Genomic DNA, 23109 nt, shown 5'->3' with positions numbered 1-23109 from the left:
CCCTTAATGTGGGCCCTTCAGCTTCCCACGCTCCAGCAAGCAGCCTCCTGAAGAGTAGAGCACTGATGGCCGGGCAGCTTCTCTGACCCCTCATGATCTGGGGAACGTGTCCAACTCTGCAATTTTCACTTTTAACCAATTCAGTATGTCTAATTTTCACTCCCAAAACATTTTCCTCCAGAGCACTAACCATCAACCTATTTCTGCCATTGTGGTTGTGATGTCCAAGGGCAAAATAATCCACCAAAGATGGTTGGCAGCAGCATCCTGAAAAGAACCACATCCAGTTGCTCTGAAGTGTCCTTGGCTGAAAACGTGTAGAGAGACTTGGTTAAATGCTTCCTGATTCTTTTTAGTTCCGAGCCATGTTATTTCAAGCCACTGGTGCCCCCAGCCACATGCTTGTTAGAAATTTGCAAAAATGACAGAAAAGCAACAGCTGGTCAAGGGAGAGTTGGTGAGAACCATTTCACTAAATAGACTCAAATTTCTAGAACTTTTTTTTTTTTAAGAGGGAGAGAGGTGGGGAGGGCCAGAGGGAGAGAGAGAGTCTTAAACAGGCTCCACACCCAGCACAAAGCCCCATGCGGGGCTCAGTCTCACAAACCTGAGATCATGACCTGAGTCAAAATCAAGAGTCAGATGCTTAACCAGCTGAGCCACCCAGGTGCCCCTGTGCTTTTCCTGTTCTATATTCCTACCCACCAGATGGGCCTTCTCTCCCTGATGCCTCCGTATATGTTTGCTGCACATCAGAGTCACCCCCTCCCACTCTACATGTTTTAGCTATCTCCTGCTAAGCAAGCCCTCACCCAGATGGGACTGTTCTGAGCTACTTGTGTATCCGTGAAGATTGCAGACGAAACGTTCAGTTTTATTTCACCTAAATGGCATCTTGAATCATACACTGTGTCTTCCCAGTAAACCATACAAAGAGCTCAGAAAGAGCCACTGTGGTAGGCAGAACAACGCCCCTCACCTTCCCCAAAAGATGTGCGTGTCCTAGCCTTTAGAACCTGTGAATGCGTTATTTCACACAGCAAAAGGGACTAGGAGCGATGATAATGGATCTTGATGTGGGAAATTATCCTGGATTATTTATGTTGGGCCCAGTGTAATCACAGTGTCTTTGTATAGTGGTAGGAGGGGCAGAGTCTGATGTTTCACTGCTGGCTCTGAAGATGGAAGACAGGGCCATGCGACAAGGAAAGTAGGTGGCATCTAGAAGCTGGAAAAGGCAAGCAAACATCCTGCCTTTGAGCCTCCAGAAGGAAGCAACACTGCTGAAACCTTGCTTTAGGACTTCTGTCCAGACCTGTGAGCTAATAAATTTGCAATGCTTTAAGCCATTAAATTTGTGGCAATTTGTTACAGCAGCAATAGAAGACTAACAACCACAGTGGAATTTGGAAATAGTAATAGTAGGCATCAGGCCTTCTTGGTGTTGGTTGTTGCTGGAATGATCAGGGCCCCCAAGTTCAGCTGTTTACATTCACATTTATCATACCCATTTTGTAGATGAGCCTGCCAGACCTGAGAGAAACAGTGTTGCTTGGTAAAAGTGGGGAGGGGCAGACCTGTTGTCCAGCCCTGCTGTCAGATGAGCCCCATCTCACACCTCCCAGAAGACCTGGCTGATGGCAGGTGAATGGGGTTGGGCCAGGTCAAGGCAGGGAGTCAGAAGGGCATGCTGCCAGGAAGCTGGTGGTTCCTGGAGTGGAGATGTGATTCTGGGGAGTGGGCAGTTGAGCAGTTGGGGTATGTCTTGCTAAAGGGAGGGGCTGCTGAGGTCCCAAGCCAAGGATGATGGTGCTCCAGCAACTGGTAAAGAGGAGGGATAATGCTCTCTGGGGCCTCAGTGACATTCTAGACCTTGGCAGGTGTCAGGAGTCAGAGCAGGGGGCTCCAGGGTTCTCACTGCCTGATGTCATTCCTTCTCTTCTTGCCCTGGGCTACGGAAAGCTGGGGGCAAACCCATCAGTCCTGGCGTCATTATTCTTGGGCAGTTCTCCCCACTCCCCTCCTGGGAACTGCCAACCTCGATTTCTCCTCTGCTCTTCCAGATCCTACAGCCAGGACACTGTGTTGGGGGCTGGCCCCAGGATGGAGGCTCGGGCCCAGAACTCCAGGCAGGGAGGCATCCCCAAGGCAGATCTCCAGGGAGCCGACAGGGGCCAGGAGGAGAGGCCCAAGATGGAGCTAAGGCCCCTGGCAGAGGACCCAGCTAAGAGACGCCCCTCTCAGGAGGGAGACCTACATGGAGGGACAGCAGGCGGCAAGATGGCTCCCCAAGGCAGAGGCTCCTGGAGCTGGGGCCTTGGTGTGAGCCCCAGTCCAGGGACCCGCCTGAGTGCAGGAGCAGGACCCCTGGTACAAGAGCCATGTGGCCCCACCTCCTCTCAGGACCCTGATCTAGTCACTCCCCGGGGGCCACATGCTGGGGAGGGCCCCTATTGGTGCCCAGTCGGTACCAGGGCCTCCAGCCACAACTGCTGCCTGATGCAGCATCTCAGAACACCCCCTGAGGAAAAGTCCCTGGTGTGTGATCACTGTGGAGGCCAGGTGTTGTGCTGGTGCTGCCCCAGGACCCAGCTGTCCGAGATCCACACAGAGGATGGGTCACATGAACGGCGCACAGGCACCCAGACCTTCCCAAAGACCCTGCAAGTGACCGTCCTTCAGCAGAACCCCTTGGAGGACTGCAGTTGCATCGAGGAATTTACCCGGAGGGCCCGGCTGGCCTCGCAGGAAATGATGCAGATGGCAAAGGAGCCCCTCCTGTGTGCGCGGTGTGGAAAGCGCTTTGGCTCCAACAAGCAGCTGCAGATGGCTGAGGGCCCCTTAATGTGTCTTCAGTGTGGTCGGGCCTCAGGTCCTGGCTGCAGTGCCCCTGACCCCCCGGCCCAGCGGCTCTACGTCTGTGACCAGTGCGGCAAGGCCTTCACGCGCACCTCGAGCCTGCTGCAGCACGAGCGCATCCACACCGGTGAGCGACCCTATGAGTGCGCTGAGTGTGGCAAGGCCTTTGTGCGCTGCTCCGGCCTCTACCGCCACCAGAAGACACACTCAGCCGAGCGCCACCGCCGCAGCCTGGCCCTGGCCCGGAGGTCCTTCCTCTTGGGGTGCCCGCCCTGTGGGGACTGTGGCGAGGGGACCCAGGGGCCTCCACGGGTGCCCGTTGCCGGGGAGAAGCCATACGAGTGCGCCGAGTGCACCAAGGCCTTTGCCCTGTTCTCGCACCTCGTGGAGCACCGGCGCGTGCACACGGGTGAGAAGCCCTACGCGTGCCCGGAGTGTGGCAAGGCCTTCAACCAGCGCTCGAACCTGAGTCGGCATCAGCGCACGCACAGCAGCGCCAAGCCCCACGCCTGCCCGCTGTGCGAGAAAGCCTTCAAGGGCCGCTCGGGCCTGGTGCAGCACCAGCGCGCGCACACCGGCGAACGGCCCTACGGCTGTCCCGAGTGCGGCAAGACCTTTCGCGGGTGCTCCGAGCTGCGCCAGCACGAGCGCCTGCACTCGGGCGAGAAGCCCTACATCTGCCGAGACTGCGGCAAGGCCTTCGTGCGCAACTGCAGTCTGGTCCGCCACCGGCGCACGCACACGGGCGAGCGGCCCTACGCGTGCGCCGAGTGCGGCCGCGCCTTCAGCCAGCGCTCCAACCTCAACGAGCATCGCAAGCGGCACGCGGGCCGCGCGGCCTCGTGACCGCGCGCGCCTCTGGAAGCCTGAAAAAACGGTTGTAGTCTTTCTTAAACCTCACTTGGTACTGCGTCCGCAGGCTTCCCCGACTCGTTTTATTTGACCCTTTCAAGTGGGCACATAGTAATGGGTTCTGGCGAAGTGCTAATAAACACAGGAATGAAGCGCTCATGTGACCCAGCTGCTTCGTGGGCTATCGGAAGCCTTGCTCCGCCTCCCTCGGTGGGCTGGAAAGTGGGGAGCGGGGGTGGGGGGAGTGACTCCCCGGGGGCACAGGCAGAAAATGGTGGCAGTAACATTTGAACCCAGGACCTCTCATTGCACCTTCCTAGGGGGCTTCATTAGCCCTTGGTACCCTCTGGGTGTTTGCACGCCCGTTAGCGTAGCTTGGCCCCGCCTCCTCCCTTCGGTCTTGGAGATATCTCCTCTGGCCTCCTTGGACCTCAGGAGAGGGACTCGGCATACCCTGTGACCCTCCCGGGGCTGATGGCCACGGGCTTCATGGGCAGAGCCTCTGCCTGCCCTTCCCCCGCGTGGCTCCTAGTCACTATGCAGACGGCTCCCCTTGGAAGGAGGAGGGATTCCCTGGCAGCCTTCGTCTGGTTTGTGCTTGGCAGATGGGGACCTCATCATGTTATGTCTAAGCAAGGTGGTCCAGCCAGAGCTCCTCTTCTGTCAGAGGACTCCAGGCTGGATGTCATCTCCTGCTGCATGGGAGGAATCAAGGAGTGAGACCCAAATGTGCGGCCATAATTCCCTGTGACCGCCACATAGGTGGGAGTCCACCAGAGGCCTGGAGCAAGCAGCATGATTCTTTCATAGCAGTATGTATAGTTATGTATGTATATGATTCCAATTTCCTCCCCACTCCATCCTCCACACCAGTTCCAAAGTGACACGGCTCTGCACTTTGGGTGCGCTTACTACATGCCAGGCACCGTGCTGGGCACTCTACCCTTAATCACCCCCTTTGATCCTTGCCCTAACTAGGAGAAGAGGGACAACTCTGGCCCCATATCAAAGAGCCCCACAGAGGCCTTGTGGCCCAGCCAGAGCCACCCGGAGGGAGGGCAGAGCCCGGCTCAACATTGAGTCCAGCGATGGGCCTCATATACTTCCAAAGGGTTCCCAGGTATGGCCTTTTGATCCGGCAGCGAATTCCCTGCAAATCACCCTTCACTTTGTGTCTCCCATTCAGGAGCTCCTGTCTACCTTGGGAAGGGCAAGATGCACAGGCCCCGTGGGGTAAGGAAGCTTTTGGCTCTCCATTCCCAGACACAGCTTGCAGGGCACTATTACAGCTAGGGCTGGGCACTTTACGTCTGCTGCACCTGCAATGCTAGAGATACTGTGGAGATGGGTGCCATCCCACATCCCAGATGTAGGAGGGATGGGCACTGCATCTGCTTCATCTGCCCTTGCCTCCCCGGGCAAGGAGTTGAGTGGCTACTGGTAAGGCTAGGAGTATAGGAGCCTCTGAGCCCAGTCAAAACCAGGGACTTCATGGTGGGGAGAACTCTTGAGTGTGTAAGGGGTATGAGGAGGCCCTTGGGAGAGTTCAATCCAAATATGATGGACTATACCGGACCCTGAGTGCTGCCAAGATGAACCTCAATATATAGGGCACATTGTGGGTCCTATGGTACAGATGGACTAAAGTGCCCCATAATCCCCTTTTCTCTTCCTGCATCCACAAACCTACATTTCTCAGGCTTCCTGCAGTTACACAGAGCCATGCAATTGAGTTCTGGCTACTGGAATATGGACAGAAGTGATGGATAACATAAAATGGCCTACATCATCTTTTTTGCTTGTTTCATCAGCCAGCTGGACAGAGGAGATTCAGCAGAAAGTTCTGAGGAGGACATAAGGTAAGGAATAGCAAAGACCCAAGATAGAAGGAGCCTGGGTCCCTGAATCAAGGACAGCCTTCTGGGAGGGTCACTTGACCACTTCACACTGTGACATGAGCAAAAAAGACATCTGTATTGTGTTGATCCATTGAGATCCTGGGATTGTTTGTTACTGCAGTTATAGTTACCTGCTGTTAAAGGATACATTTTTTTTTTTTTAAGATTGATGATTTATTTTAGAGCAAGCGTGGGGGCAAGGGAAGCAGGAGGGGCGGGGGAGAAGAAACTCAAACAGATTCATGCTGAGCAAAGAGCCCGATGTGGGGCTTGATCCCAGAACCCTGCTGAAACCGTGTCAGACACTTAACTGTCTGAGCCACCCAGGTGCCCCAGGATACATCTTTTTTAAAAACTAAAATCGTGACTCCATGCAAATATAAAATGAACATGTGTCAAAGATTTTGTTTATTAGTAAGATGTTACAACCAGTTTTTTGAAGATGGAAGAAGGGACCATAAGCAAGGAATACAAAGAATGCAGTTATAGATGCTGAAAAAGGCAAAGATACGGATTCTCCCCTAGGACCTCCAGAAGGACATCAGCCCTGCTGACACTTTAATTTCAGCTCAGTGATACTGATTTCAGACTTCTGGCACCCAGAACTGTGAAAGAATACATTTCCGTTTTAAGCCGTAAGTTTGTGGTAATTTGTTACAGGAGCTATAAAGAACTAATACACTGTCCTTCGTTCTGCTTCTCATATGGGCTCCATTGTCTACAAGTTCTCCCTTTATGGGGACAAAAAGGCTGCAGCTGTACTAGCTGATAGCTGTCACGGTTTAAAGTTCCATAGAAAATAGAAGCCCTAATAGTTCAGAAAGAACCTCCTGCCCTGTGAAACCCATAGGTCGAAGTTCCTCATTATCCATCCTGAATCAATCATCAGGGCCAAGGGGAATGGAATGTGGTATGCCTGAGTCCCGCATCCACACTTGTCCAAACCCCCTGGATTGAGAGTGGGGGCAACTGAGAAACTTCTATACAGCAAATAGCGATTCCAGCTTGGACGCGTTGTCCCCAAGGAAGGGCCGCTGGGCCAGCGCGTAGGTATGTGAGATGCGCCACCCCCTCCCTGCGAGGCCCCTACTGGACAAGGTGCATGGGGTTGTAAAGAGGACTTGGTGGCCAGAGAATGGACAGGGGTGAGGAGTGTGCATCCTTCTGGCTGCAGAACAGTTCTTTCTCCAGATCTGCTTCCTGTGTCCAGGATCCTGCCGACCTTGAGCTTCGTGTGTGTGTGTGTGTGTGTGTGTGTGTGTGTGTGTGTCCCCGGCTGCAGAACAGTTCTTTCTCCAGATCTGCTTCCTGTGTCCAGGATCCTGCCGACCTTGAGCTTCGTGTGTGTGTGTGTGTGTGTGTGTGTGTCCCCGTCCCTCTGGGTGTGTAAATGAGGCGGGGAGGGGCTAGGGAAAAGGGCGGCGCGTATCCATGGCAACGGAGGACGCTACAGCGATCCAGGGGCCCCAGGACCATCCCTACAGGAACCGGAAGGGCGCGGGCCTGCGACTGGGGACGAACTACGCAGCTGCGCAGACGCCGTGGGGAGTACCGCGAGGCGCAAGGTCGCGCCAGGGGACGCGACAGCACGTCCGTGGACGCCCTGCGCTCACCCCCACGCAGTTCTCCGCGGCCGAGCCCGGATGCTGACCGGGCGCTGTCCTAGCCCGGCCGCGCCAGGTGGACGCCGGGGCGGGCCGAGGGCGGTGAGTGAGGCGAGCGGCAGCCGTCCGGCCGGGCTCTTAACGAGTGCCCGCGGCTCCCACCGCACGGCCGCGCAGGCGGGGCGCGGGCCGGGGCTGGGCGCGCACTGGGACCACCGAGAGCGAGGCCTCCGCGCCGCCCAGAGGGCCCCGGAAGTGGCTCTGCCGACTAGGGCCGGGGCGGAAGCGCGGTCGCGGGGGCGTCGGTGGGCGTGCGCCGCCCGCCGGCGTCGCCGGGGTTGGCTCGTCCGCACCGTGTGCTTCACGGCTCGCCCTTCCGTTCCGTGAGCCGGCTCGGTCATTTACTTCCGTAGCATTGCTTCCTCCTGCTCGTTCGTTCATTCGCGTGTTGAGTCACCCCCCTGCTTTCTGATGCGGCGCTCGGTATCCGGAGCTGCGCGGCCATCCGTCCCCGATTTGTCGTCCACGCGTTCACTGATTCATTCATTCGTTGCTCCTCCCGCTCTCCAGTCCCGCCCTTCGTTCCCTGGGCCGCGCCGGCCTGCCTGCCTCCGTTCGTTCTTCATTCAGTCGGACGTCCTCCCGGCGCTGCTTCGGGGCCAGGCAGGTTCCCGCTTCCGAGCCTTTGCGTGTGCCCTCCGCGCGAGCGTCCCGCCTCCGCCCTCACTTGCCCGGGGTGCTCCGAGCCCAGCGCTTCCTGAGGCCACAGCCCCCGCTGGGCATCTCCTGCGCCGCGTCCCTCCCCGTCTCAGTATTTTTCCATCCAGCGCCCAATAGGTGAGAGCCCAGGCCTCGGGGCTGGGAGAGGCACAGTCACTTGTGACCGGTCGGGTATGAGGACCAGTTGTTGGCGTGGGAGACGGGGCCTGCCTGGGAAGGTGGCCACAAACCTTGGTGAGTAGGCGTTCCGCGGGGAAAAGTGGAGGACAAGGCCCTCGGGCAGGAGAAGGGGCACCCGGTCTGTGTGCGGACGGTGGGGAGGCTGGAGCACGGAAGGCAGTCGGGAACGACCGTCAGGGCTTTGGATACTGTCCCGAGATGGGCAGACTCCCGAGCAGGGAGACCCAGTTCGAGGGGACAGAGGGCTGGGCAGCTCCGAAGCATAGGTCTTGGCTGGAGGGATATCCCTGCCAGGCTCCATCCTTAGAAACATGGGACTCCTGAAGGCAGGTCTTCTGATCTTTCGAGAAACCAAACGGGGGGCGCCTGGGGGGCTCAGTCGTTAGGCGTCTGCCTTCGGCTCAGGTCATGGTCCCAGGGTCCTGGGATCGAGCCCCGCGTCGGGCTCCCTGCTCGGCGGGAAGCCCGCCTCCCCCTCTCCCACTCCCCCTGCTTGTGTTCCCTCTCTCGCTGTGTCTCTCTCTGTCAAAATAATAAAATCTTCAAAAAAAGAAAGAAACAAATAAGGATTTTTATTGAATTCTTTTGACTTGTAAAAAAAAAACTTTTTTGAGATAATTATAAACACATCTGTAAGAAATAACGCAAGTAGCTCCCATGTACCCTTTACCCAGTTTTGTCCAGCGGTAGCATTTTGCAGAACTACAGTGTGATAACCAAGAAACTCAAATGGGAGTCAAGATAATGAATATCTCCGCAGCCTGCGATTCCTCCTGTCGCCGCTTTAGCCACACCTACTTCCCTCCGGCCTCCACCCCCTCCCTAACCCTTGGTTTTCTGTTTTCTATTTCTACAATTTTGTCATTTCAAGAATGTTACGTACATGGAATCATACAATAAGTAATCTTTTGAAATTAGCTGATGACTTTTTTTTAATTAACGCTTTTAATGTGTACAGTCACTGTTTTTTTAGTAAATTCACATTTTGTGCAACCATCAGCACAGTCTAATTCCAGGACACTTTCATCACCCTGAAAGAAACTCCATCCCATTAATCAAACTCCCCATTCCTTCTTCCCCGGCTCCTGGCAGCCACTAATCTACGTCCTGTTTCTTACAGATTTGCCTATCCTGGACATTTCAGATAAATAGACTCACACAACGTGAAGTCTTTTGTGTCTTGAGTCTTTCATTTAGCATAGTGTTTTCAAGGTTCATGTATCTTATAGGATGTACCTGTGTTTCGTTCCTTTTTATGGCAGAATAATGTTTGATTGTAGGTATGTCCACCACATTTTGTTTATCCATTCATCAGTTGATGGACCTTGGCCTATTATCACTTTCTGGCTATTATGTTAATTGTATATTATACATATATATGTATTATATATATTATAGTAATACTGCTATGACATTCATGTGCAAACTTTTGCATGGATACTTTTTTTTTCTCTCCTGCTTTCTTGATATATTTAAAACTGACCAGGAGAAAGAAAGAGGAAGAGAGAAAAAGAAATGGGGGAAAGCTCAAATTCTCCTTAGCAACAGTTTCCTCACCCCTAGTACCGGCACAGATCTGTATTTTTAAAAAATTTGAAAATACACACAAGATTAAGGAGGAAAAAAAATGGAAAAAGGATACCCCATGGTAGGTTGTGTAGTTCTTTGTTTTCCTTTGTGTGCAAAAAAAGCTGCCTGGACACATTTTCATTTTGTTGTGGGGGGGGCGCGGGGTGGTAGATAACCTAAGAGTAGAATTCCTGGCTCACTTGGGAACTCTGTCTTTAACTATTTAAGGAACTGCCAGAGTGTTTTCCACATAGGCCACACCATTTTACATTCCCACCAGCATCTGATAACTTTTTAACATTGGAAACTCATTTAAATTTTTATTTAATTTATTTTTTTGAAGATTTTATTTATTTGACAGAGAGACACAGCTAGAGCAGGAACACAAGCAGGGGGAGTGGGAGAGGGAGAGGCAGGCTTCCCATTGAGCAGGGAGCCCCATGTGGGGCTCGATCCCAGGACGCCGGGATCATGACCTGAGCCGAAGGCAGCTGCTTAACTGAGCCACCCAGGCGCCCCTTGTTTAAATTTTTAAAAAAGCATGTTGGAAGGGGGCAGTCAGGTAAGATCTGTCTGCTAGCCAAATCCGGCTGTCCGGTTTGCAGACTTTAGTGTTCTGTGTGGGGGATGAATGGAGCCAAGTAGTTGAAGAAGCCAGGGCAGAGGCCCCTTAGAAAAGCAGGGAGGGAGGAGGGACCACAGACTCTGGGCACCTCCGTATATCTCTCCAACACACGGACACACAGGCGGGGACGCTGCTGGACTCACTGACAGATACAATCACCCAGACCCGCAGCCCCCACTTACTCTCAGAGGGTCCTCGGGAGGCGCCTTCATGGCCTGGCTGTGCTCACAGGCTCCCCTTTGTGTCTCCAGGTCCAGAGAAGTGCCTGGGGACATGCGGCTGCCCTGCCTGGGAAGGGGCATGCTGGCTGCCCAGATGAGCAAGGCATCAGCTCTGGCCCCTGGGGTCCTTTAGAGCACACCAGTCCCAGTGGTGGGTGAGGCCAGCTCTGAGACCCCTGGCCAGCGCTTCTGGGGGTTCTACTACGAGGAGGAAGAGGGTCCCCCGTGAGGCCCTGGCCCGGCTCCGGGAGCTGTGCCGCCAGTGGCTGCGGCCCGAGGCGCACTCCAAGGAGCAGATGCTGGAGCTGCTGGTGCTGGAGCAGTTCCTGGGCGCGCTGCCCCCCGAGATCCAGGCCCGTGTGGAGGGACAGCGGCCAGGCAGCCCTGAGGAGGCCGCTGCCCTGGTCGAGGGGCTGCGCCAGGAGCTGGCCAGGCCAGAACTCCAGGTGAGGGCCAGCTGGGTCGGGGCTGGGCCTGCTTCCCCCTGAGCCTGGCTTACAGTCCCTCGCTAGTGCTGGTGGAGCGGGGGCGCTGTGGGAGAAGGGTGGTGGGAGCTTGGTGGTCTTGGCCCAGACACCAGAGTTAGACTGAGGCCCCCAAGTTCACACCTGGGTTTGTTCTCAGCACTGGGCTCAGGTCCTCAGAACGTAGGGAGCTGGGGGACACCAAGCAGAATAGAGCCATTGCGTGCGCCTTGTTTTCTCTGCATCTGTCTGGCCCCACCCTCTGCCTGTCTTCCTGTCCCCAGGTCCCAGCCCCCAGTCCCCAAGAGGTGCTGGTCCCCAAGACAGAGGAGGGAGGGGAGCAGGAGGCTCCCCAAGGCCCTTTCCAAGCCCTAGTTCCAGGTGCAGCGCCTATCCATGCACTTGCTTCTACCTCATCCTGGCAGCTGACCTAGGCAGCCTGGGGATGATGGGCGCCCCCGGGTTTTGCCTCACTCTGGAGTGGGTGGATTGGGGGCCCTGGGCTCTTTGACAATTCCAGTGTATTCAGAATGAGAGCAGCAGCTGGGCTACGGACTCCACAAAGCACAATAAGGTGGTCAGGGGCAAGTGGGGGTGGGCTTTGCTTGCTGTAGAGACATTGCTGGAAGAAGGAGCAGCTGAAGGTGCAAGTGTGGCCTCAGGGCCAATGAAGCCCCTCTACCCTCCTGCCCTCAGCTCTCCCCCAGGGATCTGGCTGCACAGCCACCCCACCTTGTGGGTTTAGGCAGCTGGACCAGCCTGGTGGGACTGAGGCAGAGGCCTGATGTGGCCTAACATTGCCTGGCAGCCACTGGGATTCCTCCATCCCTGGCCAGGCTGCCTATTGAATGGAGGGGACTAGCTAGGGGTCAGGGCAGTGGTGAGGCGGGCAAGGGAGACAGACTCAGCCAGGGCTTGGGTCAGGCGGTCACCACAAGCCTTCTGGAGTGGGGATAGTTCATTTCTAGTGTTTCCACAAGTGACCAGGTCCGTTTTCATCCTCCTAAACAGGTGGTCCTCACTTCTCTGGTGCTTTATGACCCCAAGGGGGAGCAAGGAGATAAAAGCCAAGTCTTGGAGCTGCTTTGTGCAGAGTTGGAGATCAAGGCCCCGTGGGAGGCTACTGCAGATAAGGCAGGTGGCTTTTGAATCTTTCCACAACCCTGGCACCCACACTCACACCTCCCAGCACCCTGCTGCCCAGCCAGGTGCAGGGATGTGTGGGAAGTGACGCCATAGAGGCAGGCACAGTGGTCTCCTAGCACGGCCCCATCATAGGCTGGGTCGTCAAAGCTCAACAAGGCCACAGTTTGACTCAGAGTTGGCCTGGGATGCTGCCTCTAGGGGGAAAGTTGGAGCATCTCTAGGCCCACCTGCCCTGTTTCCCTGTTCCAGGCTGAAGAGGGGCCAGGGGCACCAGCTCAGGAAAGGTGGGCGTGATGGCCATGCCCCAATACAGCCAGCCCCAAGCTTTGCCCCTGCTCTGGATCTGTCAAAATCACATCATTCCTGAGACCTGCTGGTCCCCCCTACCCCACTTCCCAAAGTTCTTTGAGCTCTCAGGCATTTGCTTTCTCTCTCTCCCCCATTTCAGAGGACAGAAGCAAGGTCCAGTCCCCAGGACAGTGGGCCCAGCAGGTGGCTCTAGTGAAGGCGACACTCCCTGGATTGTAATGAAGACTGACACAACAGACCCCTCTGAGGGGGGCTGCATCTGGAGGCCTGGGGGCCTGGGAAGACCCCACAGAGCCAGAGGACCAGGGGGCCTCCGGAGGGGAGCTGGAGCCTACAGACGGTGGGAGAGACTGGGTGGGGTGCAGAAGCATCTGAGAAGACCTGGTGCCAAGCCCCTTGCCTCTCCCCAGGGAGCCGGCCTGCCGGTGCAGTGAGTGTGGCAAGGCGTTCAGCCAGAGTTCCTACCTGGTGCGGCACAGGCGAGTGCACACGGGCGAGAAGCCATACACGTGCACCGAGTGCGGCAAGGCCTTCACCTGGAGCTCCAACCTCAGCCAGCACCAGCACATCCACACAGGCGAGAGGCCCTACGTGTGCCGGGAGTGTGGCAAGGCTTTCCACGTGCGCTCGCAGCTCATCCACCACCAGAAGACACACGGTGCCGTGAAGCCCTTCCGCTGCCCAGACTGTGGCAAGGCCTTTGGCCGCAGCACTACACTGGTGCAGCATCGGCGCACGCACACGGGTGAGAAGCCCTATGAATGCTCCGAGTGTGGCAAAGCCTTCAACTGGAACTCCAACTTCCTGGAGCACCGGCGTGTGCACACGGGTGCACGGCCCCACACCTGCTCTGCCTGCAGCAAGGCCTTCAGCCAGAGCTCCAATCTGGCGGAGCACCTGAAGATCCACGCGGGCACACGGCCGCACGCATGCTCCGATTGTGGCAAGGCCTTCCTGCGCGTGGCGGGCCTGAGGCAGCACCGGCACACACACAGCGGCGAGAGGCCCTTCGCCTGCGCCGAGTGTGGCAAGAGCTTCCGCGAGAGCTCGCAGCTGCTGCAGCACCAGCGTAGGCACACGGGCGAGAAGCCCTTCGAGGGTGCTGAGTGCGGCCAAGCCTTCATCATGGGCTCCATTCCAGCCGAGCACCAGCGCATACACACCGGCGAGAAGCCCCACGTGTGCTCCCAGTGTGGCAAGGCCTTCAGCCAGCGCTCCAACCCGCTCAGCCACAAGCGCATCCACTCTGGTGCCAAGCCCTATGCCTGTGCCGACTGCCACAAAGCCTTCAAGGGCAGCTCGGGCCTGGCACAGCACCGGCGAGCGGCCCTACGCCTGCCGCGACTGTGGCAAAGCCTTCCGCGGCAGCTCGGAGCTGCGCCAGCACCAGCGCGTGGACTCCGGGGAGAAGCCGTTCGTCTGCGCCGATTGCGGCAAGGCTTTTGTGCGCAACTCCGAGCTCGTGAGCCACCGGCGCACGCACACGGGCGAGCGGCCCTATGTGTGTAGTGTGGGCAGCAAGCCCTTCAGCCACCGCTCCAACCTCAATGAACACCAGAAGCGACACGCGGGCGGTGCCGTGCCCCGACTCTGGGATGCCCCTGGGAGATGGTGAGGCTGGGCCCCTCGGTGGCGCGCGAGGCACGGGACGTGGCCATCGTGCATCAGCGTGAGCAGTCGCGTACAATCGCCACCCCCCAGGCCCTCCCCCCTCCCCCCATGTGGGCTGCATGTGCTGGAGCACAGGGCAGCCACAATTGGGGCCGAGGATAATCCGTTAAAACAGCCCCTGGGGCGATGGGAGTCTCACCTGGTGGCCCCTGGGGCCTGGCTGCGGATGCACGGCGGGGAGGTGATTCACAGGGTAAAGGCAGTGAATTTCGGTGCTGGGAGGGGTGCATCCGTGCAGAGACTGGAGGCTGCCACCGGCGTGGGGGGGTCCCCAGGAACGAGGGCTAGCTGAGTCCCCTCCCCTGCTTCCCCTCCACCTCAGCCGGGTCTGAGGTTGCACAGATTTTTTGTTTCGAGCCAAGGGCCAGAAGGTCAGAGGCCTTGCTCTGGGACCCTGGTGAGCAGCAGGAGGCCTAGGGCGAAGGGCAGGAGTGGGTGTGGTCCTGCCAACTTCTCCTCCCCGGGGCTCCCCCCCACGCACCCCTCCCTCCTGTTCTCTCACAGTGGTGGCATCCAAGGCACTACCCTCCCAGGGGGGTGAGCACCAGCTCCATCTAGCACCCTCAGCAGACCCTCTCTGGAAGGGGGTGTGTCTGTGTCTCCTCTCTGCAATGCGGTGGGGGACATGCTCCGTCTGCACAGGACTGCTTCTCTGGCCTGGCCGCCACCACCCTTCTCGCTTCCCATGCCGGGGTTGTCCGGGCCTGCCCCACTGTGTGCTCTGGGGTCTCCCCTGGTGTCTGCGGGTTTGACGGTCTTCCCGCCTCCACCACCATTTCAGGGAGCCTCCTTCTGCCCTCAGCTGCCACTGGATGTGCTGTGCTTCCTTCTGCTCCTGGGTCTGGGATCAGCAGCCTCCAGCATAAGCTTGTGAGAGAAGCAGGGAGAGGGCATGCGTGGAGCTACAACCCTGATTAGTGAAACCTTTGTAGCTTGCAAAGTTCCTTCTCACCTTGTCTCCAGAGTGGAGCCCCAGAGGGGACCAGATAGACCTGAGGACTCGCAGCTGATGAGGACCCTATTTGGCTGTCTGCCGGGGTAGCAATGTCTGTCACAAAGGTCACTGAGCGTCCGTATCCAGTGCTTGCAGGGACTCCTCCACCTGCACCCTGAGTGCTGAGTTGGGAGGCTTCAAGCTGGGCCCCGGTGAGGGGAGAAGAGGCTGGAACAGAGAGCCCAAACCTGACCACTAGCATCTCCCTGCAACAGGGCGGGAGGAGCGTCTGGCCCACTTGATGGGTGGGAGGTGAGCCAGAAGGGGGGCTGTCTCAGGTAAGAGGCAGGCCGATAAATCACCCTCCTCGGGATTTTGAGGGAATTGATTAGTTAGCTTTGTAAGGCTGAAGGAACACAAGTGAATACTGAAAACCCAGAGATGGATACCATCGAGCACTTACTACCTCTAGGGCTGGGGTGCAAAAGAGAAGGGGTGGATTTACCAGGGCCTAGGGCCTGGGGGAGGGGCTTGGGCCTCCGAGAAGCCTGGACCACGGCTATTGCTGGAACTTTGAGGGTGCGCAGGAGAGACTGCTTTGAAACTAGCATTATATTCTGTTCTATCCAGTGGCATCATTGGATCTTCTGGGCAATAGGGCCCAAGGGCCAGAGCAGCCTGCTTCGTATCCAGGACCTGCTGCATGGGCCCCACACAAAACTGCTGTTGAAAACAGATTGGAGCAGCACACTGAGGTATATGTGTTGTGTCCAGGGTTCAGAGGCCTCCTGTATTGTATTTTTATTTTTTTAAGATTTTATTTATTTATTTGAGAGAGAACACACGGCAGGAGAGGGAGAGACAGACTCGCCGCTGAGCCGGGAGCCCGCTGCGGGGCTCGATCCCGCAACACCAGGATTACGACTTGGGCCAAAGGCAGCTGCTTAACCCACTGAGCCACCCAGGAGCCCCATGCAACTCTTGATGTTAGGGGTTGTGAGCTCAAGCCCCACGTTGGGTATATAGATTACTTAAAAGTAAAAATAAAAGTCTTTTAAAAAAAATTCTCTGTCACCTGTCTTTTCCTCTGGGTGCTTTGTAGCCCTCTGGAAGAAGAGCAGGCAGTGGGCTGGGCATTGGTTCTGGTGCTTGTGCTTGGAGGAGGGGGTGTGGATTTAGGATTTCTAGAGTCTGCCTATTACCTCCTTTTCCTCATTATTCTGACCATTGGGAAGGGGGGTCAGGTATCTTAAATTTTTGTTCATCCGTACCTCTTTGGACCATCAATCTGGTCCCTTCCTATGATGCATCTTTATTATGGAGTAACATAAAAGTCTGAATGTAGGAATTTTACCCCAGATCATGTGAACTTGAAAAGCATTTGGGTTACTTTTTATTCTTTTGAGTTTTAAAATGCGCAATTTTCACAAGCACTTGCTTTTAAACCAATTAAATAGAGCTCCTCTACAAATCAGTTGTAGCAATACCATCCAGAGATAGAGAAAATACCTCACATTTATAACACACATAGATACATGTACACAAGATGCAAACAAAATTTAGCCTTTGTTTCACTATTATTTGTGCAGAGGACATTAAAGACCCAATTTCCAAATATCCCCTTTTTATTAAATCTAATTGTAAGATAGCATTATAATTTATGGATCCATTTATTAGTTATTTTCCATTTCCAGTTAGAACATGGCCGGTTGTGTGCAAAGACACCAAAAGCTGTAGCAACAAACAAACCAAATAAAGCCCAGAGTACCTCTGGGATTGCTGTTCTTCCCCAAAAGTCGGGGACTTCACTGACTCAAACCAAATGGCTTCCGAGTTTCTGGTTACTTAGTCTTATAGTTGGCTTTCTTTAATTGTGCACACACAAAAAACTAATTCAGACATGTCAAAAGAACCCCACTTGGGCCATCTGAGACTCCAGTTATCCTTACCTTTTCCCATTGAAGTAAGCACTTGCAAGTATAGGCTCCCTATGTATGTACAGATAGCCTGCCTGAATTTCCCATAAGGGTTTATTGGTTTTCTGGGTGTTTGTTGTTTTCGCTTTTGAAGCACAGTTCCCCATTCCTTTTAGTTTTGGTTTTATTTTTAGAGCAAGGCTTGAATAAGATCTAAGGATATGAAGAGCGGTGTATCAGGAGGGTGCTGCTTGTGAGTGTTACTTCCAAATGGCCGTAATACACTCTGTGTCTCGGTTTCTCCTTGTAAGGTCTAGGACCATTGGGGGGCTCAGAACACCGCATGATCAATCCTTATGTGTGCGTCCCTGGATGAGCCAATCATTAATCACCTTATGAGATGGGAAATTCCTATGGGACTGCTGCATGTCTGAGGAATATCTTCAGACATTTCCGCTAGGCTTTCATTCACCTGAAAGCACCATTTAACTCGAAGGAGCAAGCGTCCCTTCTCTTTGGAGCTGAGTTATTCACTCTCTCATATCTCTATCGAGAAAATTTACTCAAGCCTTATGTATTAATAACATCCATTAGTATAATGCCAAATTAAAACAACCAAAACCCATCAACTTCCCCCCCTCCCAGGTTGTTCCCACCTAAAGGATATTACCGGTAACCTTTAACAGTTCAAATAAAAATCAGGACTGTTCACTCAAACTGAAGAGGTCCAGATATCAGGGCCTCACCAGATACACCTGTGAGGTGCTGAGGAGCTGAGGGGCACAGAGGGCCCGTGCTCGTGCCAAGCGCTGAGTTCTAGATGATCCCCAGGTGTTCTCAGGCAAGTTGCTCTGATATCCTGTGGACTATGCCAAGAAATGATGCAAAATGAACAAACCCTTTAAAAATTTTTAAAGAGAAAGGAAAAGAGTTTTATTCGAGCCCAAGTTAGGGCAGGTGTCCAGGACACAGTCTGCACAAAGAAGAGAGTGCTCTGGGGAAGGAACATGCGGCTCCGGGATATATATGTTTTTTACAAGAAGACTTACGGGGCACCTGGGTGGCTCAGTCAGTTAAGTGTCTGCCTTTGGCTCCGGCCTGATCCCAGGGGCCTGGGATAAGCCCAGAGTGCCCTCAGCGGGGAGCCTGCTTCTCCCTCTGCCTCTCCCCCACTGGTGTGTGCTCTCTCTCTCTCTCTCATCTCTCTCTTAAATAAGTAAACAAAATCTTTTAAAAAATGAGTTACAAATCATCATGATGAAGGACATTCCAGAAAGTTTCAGACTTTATCTTATGTTTTTAGTTGTGCAAGTCTGTATGACTTTAAATCTTATGGGACCCAGGGAGGGTTTTTGTTTTTCTTATCTTTGCGTTTGGAATGCTCCTTTTTTGTTCTTGTTGTTTTAATGAAGCAGACAAACAGTGTGTGCTCGGGGCAGAAGTACAGCCCATGCTTTGAGGTTTTGTGTGGTCATTTTGATCTTAGTAAAATGTTCTCTGGGAGCCCCTGGAGCAGGGCCGACAAACATTAAAAATTGAAAATTTCCCTGATCAGTTAGTATTTATTACATTATTTTAATTTAATTTTCATTTTAAAATTGTATTTCTCATATTTTAAGTCATTTCACTTGCTTAATGTTGTTGTTTGCTATTTTATTATATTATTTTTTAATTATCATTTTTATTATTTATTGCTTAGTTTATTAATTACACATAATTATTGATTATGGTTATTGATGAGGCTCCCAAAGGCCTTGGAGTTTTGCCCTTTGTCCCCATCCCCTGCAGGCCCCCCCTTCTGGGAAGGATAAATAATAGGGAAGAGGTCATTGCCCCTTGCTGCCCCTTTGCCGCCCTCGCCCTTGCTTGGGCTTTATCACCCCAGACACGCACCGACTGGAGCAAGGCTGGCCATCATGTCCATACTTGGGGCCTTCCTGATGCTCTGGGGTGAGGTTGCTGGGGCTGGAGTCCCTTGGGGGCAGGAGGGAAGAGGAGGCATAGGAATGGGGACCTCACAGGTGCCGTCTCTACAGGTCTCTCACTGGGCCCAGCAACCGAGGGAGCCGTAGGTGAGTCTGGTTGGGGTCTTGGGGAAGGTGGGCATCTGCAGAGGTGAGCCCCTGTCCTGCGGCCCAGCATTGACCTCCACCTGCCACGCAGTATTCCAAGACCCGGCGAACCTGTGGGCAGAGGCCGAATCGTTGCTGGAGCCCTGGGCCAACTTGACACTGACATGCCAGGCCCGCCTGATGACCGCGGATTTTGAGCTGTTCAAGGATGGGGTAACCCAGGAACTTGTGCACCTTGATTACCTGCCATGGAGCACCAGTTCCCGCTAGGAGCAGTGACAAGTGACACCCGAGGCCTCTACCGCTGCCGCTCTGGCTTGAACAGCGGATGGACCCAGTTGAGCACCTCCTGGAGGTGACTGGAGCAGGTGAGCAGGGGCTTTAACGGAGCCACGAGACAGTGGGGAGAGGGGCTTGCTGGAGAGGCCCTGACTTCCTCCGCTCCTCCTCCTCACTCTCCTGGTCCTATTTTTCTGACATGGGGGGGTGGGTGGCTGGGGTGGGGGGGGGGTCCCTGAGCAGCTAGGTGGCCTTTGGCAAGTCATTTGACATCTCTGATCCCGTTTCCTCATCTGTAAAATGAGGATGATGTTTGCACTGATCCCAGAAGGTTGTGAGGAATAAATGACTGAATCCCAGAAGGTGCTTGGGGAAAGCCTAGCACATTCCCCTTAACATATCTTCTTCTTGTTTAATGCCCCTGTCCCCTCCTGTCCCTGCCCCCCTTTCCTTTATCAATGTCTTCCATTTCCCTGGCTCCCTCATATTTCCTTCCTTCCTTCCTTCCTTCTTTCTTTCTTTCAGATTATTTATTTTAGAGAGAGAGCACTGCGTGTGGGGGGAGGAGCAGAGGGAGAGGGAGAGAGAATCCTTAAGCAGACTCCCCACTGAGCACAGAGCCCCCCTCTCCCCCCCGATCATGACCCTGAGCCAAATCAGGAGTCCGAAGCTCAACTGACTGAGCCGCCCAGGCTCCGCTCCTTCCCATTTTCATGAGTGTGGAGATCCTAGTCTGGCTCGGTCTTGCACGTTTCCCAAGTCATTCAGAATGACCCCATCAAACCTGCTCCACCCACAGAGTCCCTACCCCCACCTTTGCTCTCAACTGAGCCTGTGTCCTGGATCACACCGGGTCTGAAGATGAAACTGCTATGCCATGGGGGATTTCGTGGTGTGACCTTCCTGCTGAGGCGGGAAGGCGATGATCAGTTTTTAGATGTGGCTGAGGCCCCTAAAGATGCAGAGGCTACCTTCTCAGTCCATCAGCCTGGCAATTACAGCTGCAGCTACAGGACCCACGAAGCGGGTGCACCCTCTGAGCCCAGTGCTACTGTGACAGTGGAGGAGCTGGGTGAGTGTGTTGACCATCCCAGAGGACTCCTGGGGTAGGAGGTTCCTGGAGGACAGAGCTGCATTTACCTTGATCCCCAACCCTGAATACCCTCGCCCAGGACTAGGTCTGGGGAACAGTGGTCACACAGTTGGGTGGATCACAGCTGACCTGAACACTGACACTGGCAGCAGCTCGGGGGTGGGGAGGTGGGGGGGTGGTGGGTGGGAGTCTGGGGAAGGGCCTGGCTGACCATAGCTTTCTCAGAAACAGTCCCACAGCGGGGTTTATCCAAGACTCTAGCCCCAGCGACCCTCCCTGACTTGCAGAAGCACCGTTGCCACCCACGCTGAGTTTCCTGGGAGAGTCTGCAGGTGTCCTGCCCCGGGGCGCTGGCGCAAACCTCCTTTGCGTGGCGCCCCTGAGCGGCGTGGAATTCCAGCTGCGGCAGGGCGAGGAGGAGCTGCCGGTACCCAGGAGCTCCAGCAGCCCAGACAGCATCTCCTTTCAGCTGAACGCGGTGGCTCTAGGAAACGCGGTCTCTACACCTGCCGCTATCGGCTGCGTGCCAAGCAAACCTGGTCCTCTGACAGTGCACCTGCCGAGCTGCTGCTGAGCGACGGTAAGCCTCGCAGCCACAGGCTGGGACATGGGCATGGGGCTGGGAGGGCGACAGCGCTCTGCTCCCCGGGTGGGGAGCGGGAGGAGGGACCCAGGGAAGGGTTCCCCGGAATTGCAGGGCTCTGGTTGGAGCCCAATCCCAACTCATCCGCCCGGCCTCAGTTTCCTCCCAACTGAGAATGGGACAATGAGCTCAGCATCCCCAAGGCTCCAATAAGAATAACTGGGTCAACACGCAAATCTGGCACAGGCCGTGCAGGCGCCCGCCACCTGCCGGGGGTCCCCTCCTGTTTCCCGGGTCTGGGTGGGCGCCCGAGGCCTGTTTGTTGAAGGGAACCAGGCTGGCGCTGTTGAAGGGAGCCAGGCCTGTTGCAGGGCCTGCCAAGGACTGGGAGCGACGACCCCAAGAGAGGATCCCGGCCAGCTGCAACCGCATGTCTTTGGGCTTGGTGACAAAACTCGACGCCTTCCCCACGTCTGTTTTTATGGACAAACTAATAAGGAATATAGTTTTGGACTGTATGTGAACAGGGATCCGGTAAGGTCTGGAGGGTGGTACAGTTTTAAGCGGAGGGGGGCCGGCGGACTCCTTCAGGCAGAAGGCGCGAGGCTGGATCGCATGTGAGGCCCAAGCCTTCCCCTCCGCGCCCGGGTCAGCCAGTGTCCTCCCCACAGAGACGCTTCCCGCGCCGAGCTCTCCGCCCACCCCGCGACTCTGCGCCCCGCGCCCGCACGCTGGTGCAGCTGCGGTGCCGGGCTCCCCGGGCCGGGCCTGCGCTTCGCCCTGGTGCGCGAGGACGCCAAGCGCCGAGTGCACCGTGTCCTGAGCCCCGCGGGGACAGAGGCCACCTTCGAGCTGCCGCACGTCTCGGTGGTGGACTCCGCCAACTACAGCTGCGTCTATGTGGACACGGCGCCACCCTTCAAGGGCTCGGCGCCCAGCGCGCACCTGGAGCTGCGCGTAGACGGTGAGGCGGGCGGGGGCTCCCAGCCGCGAGCAAATGAGGGTGCCCAAGGGAAGTGCACCGGGCCTTGGTCCTGCCCGCACAGCCAAACCCCTCGGGCCAATGGAGTTTCGGCTGCCGATGGTCTGGGGGCACCTCGCATTTGCCTTATTTCCTGTGCTCTCTGCCGGGAACACCGTTCCCTTGGCCACTTCTTCCTTTCCCACACCTGTCCCGAGGCCCTGACTGCCAAATGCTGGGTACTCCAGGGAGTCTAGAGCAGGCCCGGGTCTAGGGAACTTGCGAGGCCTTGGGGGAAGAGGGTGACGGAGGGTAAGAGGAGGAACCCTGTCTGTTCAGGACCAGGAAAAGGAGGGAAAGGTGTGTGAGGACAAAGGGTAGCATCCTGGAGGGATGGAGCAGCCAGCCGGCCTGGGTTTAGTGGGAGGCAGGAAGGCGGAGGGGGCCTGGGGCAGCTACTACGTGAGGGGAGGGCCTCACTTGACTGGCCCGGCTGCTCTGCCCAGGACCCCCTCCCAGGCCACGGCTCTGGCCCCTGTCGAGTGGGGGTGGTGGTTCCCGGCCGTGATGCGGTCCTGCGCTGCGACAGCCCAGGTGCCCAGCGTCATGCCCAAGGTCATCTTCGAGCTGCTGCGGGCAGACGAAGAGGAGCCCTCAACCAAGCTCTCGTCCAGCCACGCTTCAGCAGGACCTTGTGCTGACCTATGTGGGGCCCCAGCATGCCGGCAACTACAGCTGCCGATACCGCTCATGGTCACTCCAAACCCTTCGTGTCTGAGCTCAGCGACCCGGTGGAGCTCCAGGTGGCAGGTGAACCTTTCCTCTGGTTCCGTGAGCTGGGTTCCTCTTTCTGGCCTTTGCCCAGATTGTGCCCTCTACCAGGACGGGCCCCTTCCTTGCACCTCCTCCCAGCACCATTGGTTAGTGTGCCTAGTCTGCTGGGGTTATGAGGGAAATTACAGGCAGGGAGAGGACACATGCAAAGGCCCTGGAGCAGATTGTGGTTTGGTCAGGTAGACACCTGGACAGAGGCCTAGGTGTGTGTGTGGGGGGGGGCAGGGGGGGGTGTCTTGGCTGGCAGGCTGATCAAGCTACTTCCTTCCTGAGGGGCCTCAGTGAGGTCTGCCCTGATTTCACCAGGGAGGACACATGA

The 23109-nt window shown here is 55.7% G+C and overlaps 3 protein-coding genes and 1 pseudogene across 3 annotated transcripts in view; all 4 read left to right on the top strand.

Moving 5' to 3' along the window:
• Positions 1–10771, top strand: part of ZNF837 (zinc finger protein 837) — a 16290-nt gene extending 5519 nt beyond the window's left edge. The window contains exons 2-8 of the mRNA XM_027619671.2: positions 2064–3921; positions 4317–4523; positions 4898–4944; positions 5411–5570; positions 6011–6244; positions 6460–8167; positions 10559–10771. Coding sequence (XP_027475472.2) covers positions 2064–3705 — 1642 coding nt within the window. The 3' untranslated portion in view covers positions 3706–3921; positions 4317–4523; positions 4898–4944; ... (2 more) ...; positions 6460–8167; positions 10559–10771. The remainder of the gene's footprint in view (positions 1–2063; positions 3922–4316; positions 4524–4897; positions 4945–5410; positions 5571–6010; positions 6245–6459; positions 8168–10558) is intronic.
• ZNF497 (zinc finger protein 497) lies at positions 7041–20254 on the top strand. The gene is given in 13 exon segments (XM_035724928.1): positions 7041–7167; positions 7233–7596; positions 7784–8050; positions 10559–10631; positions 10713–10748; positions 10750–10974; positions 12004–12126; positions 12587–12617; positions 12827–13763; positions 13765–14058; positions 19005–19040; positions 19132–19408; positions 20119–20254. Coding segments are annotated over 12 exon segments (2619 nt in total). The 3' UTR covers positions 19238–19408; positions 20119–20254.
• Positions 19873–21800, top strand: A1BG (alpha-1-B glycoprotein). Its single transcript, XM_035725183.1, has 3 exons — positions 19873–20391; positions 20700–20992; positions 21667–21800. The coding sequence occupies exons 1-2, from the start codon at positions 20181–20183 to the stop codon at positions 20984–20986; spliced, it is 498 nt and encodes a 165-aa protein (XP_035581076.1). The 5' UTR covers positions 19873–20180; the 3' UTR covers positions 20987–20992; positions 21667–21800.
• Positions 21426–23109, top strand: LOC118356430 (annotated as a pseudogene).

The sequence above is a fragment of the Zalophus californianus genome, chromosome 17 (assembly GCF_009762305.2).
Source record: "Zalophus californianus isolate mZalCal1 chromosome 17, mZalCal1.pri.v2, whole genome shotgun sequence".
Lineage (NCBI taxonomy): Eukaryota > Metazoa > Chordata > Mammalia > Carnivora > Otariidae > Zalophus > Zalophus californianus.
The sequence above is the reverse complement of the archived record's forward strand: the minus strand, read 5'-3'. Positions and strand labels throughout refer to the sequence as shown.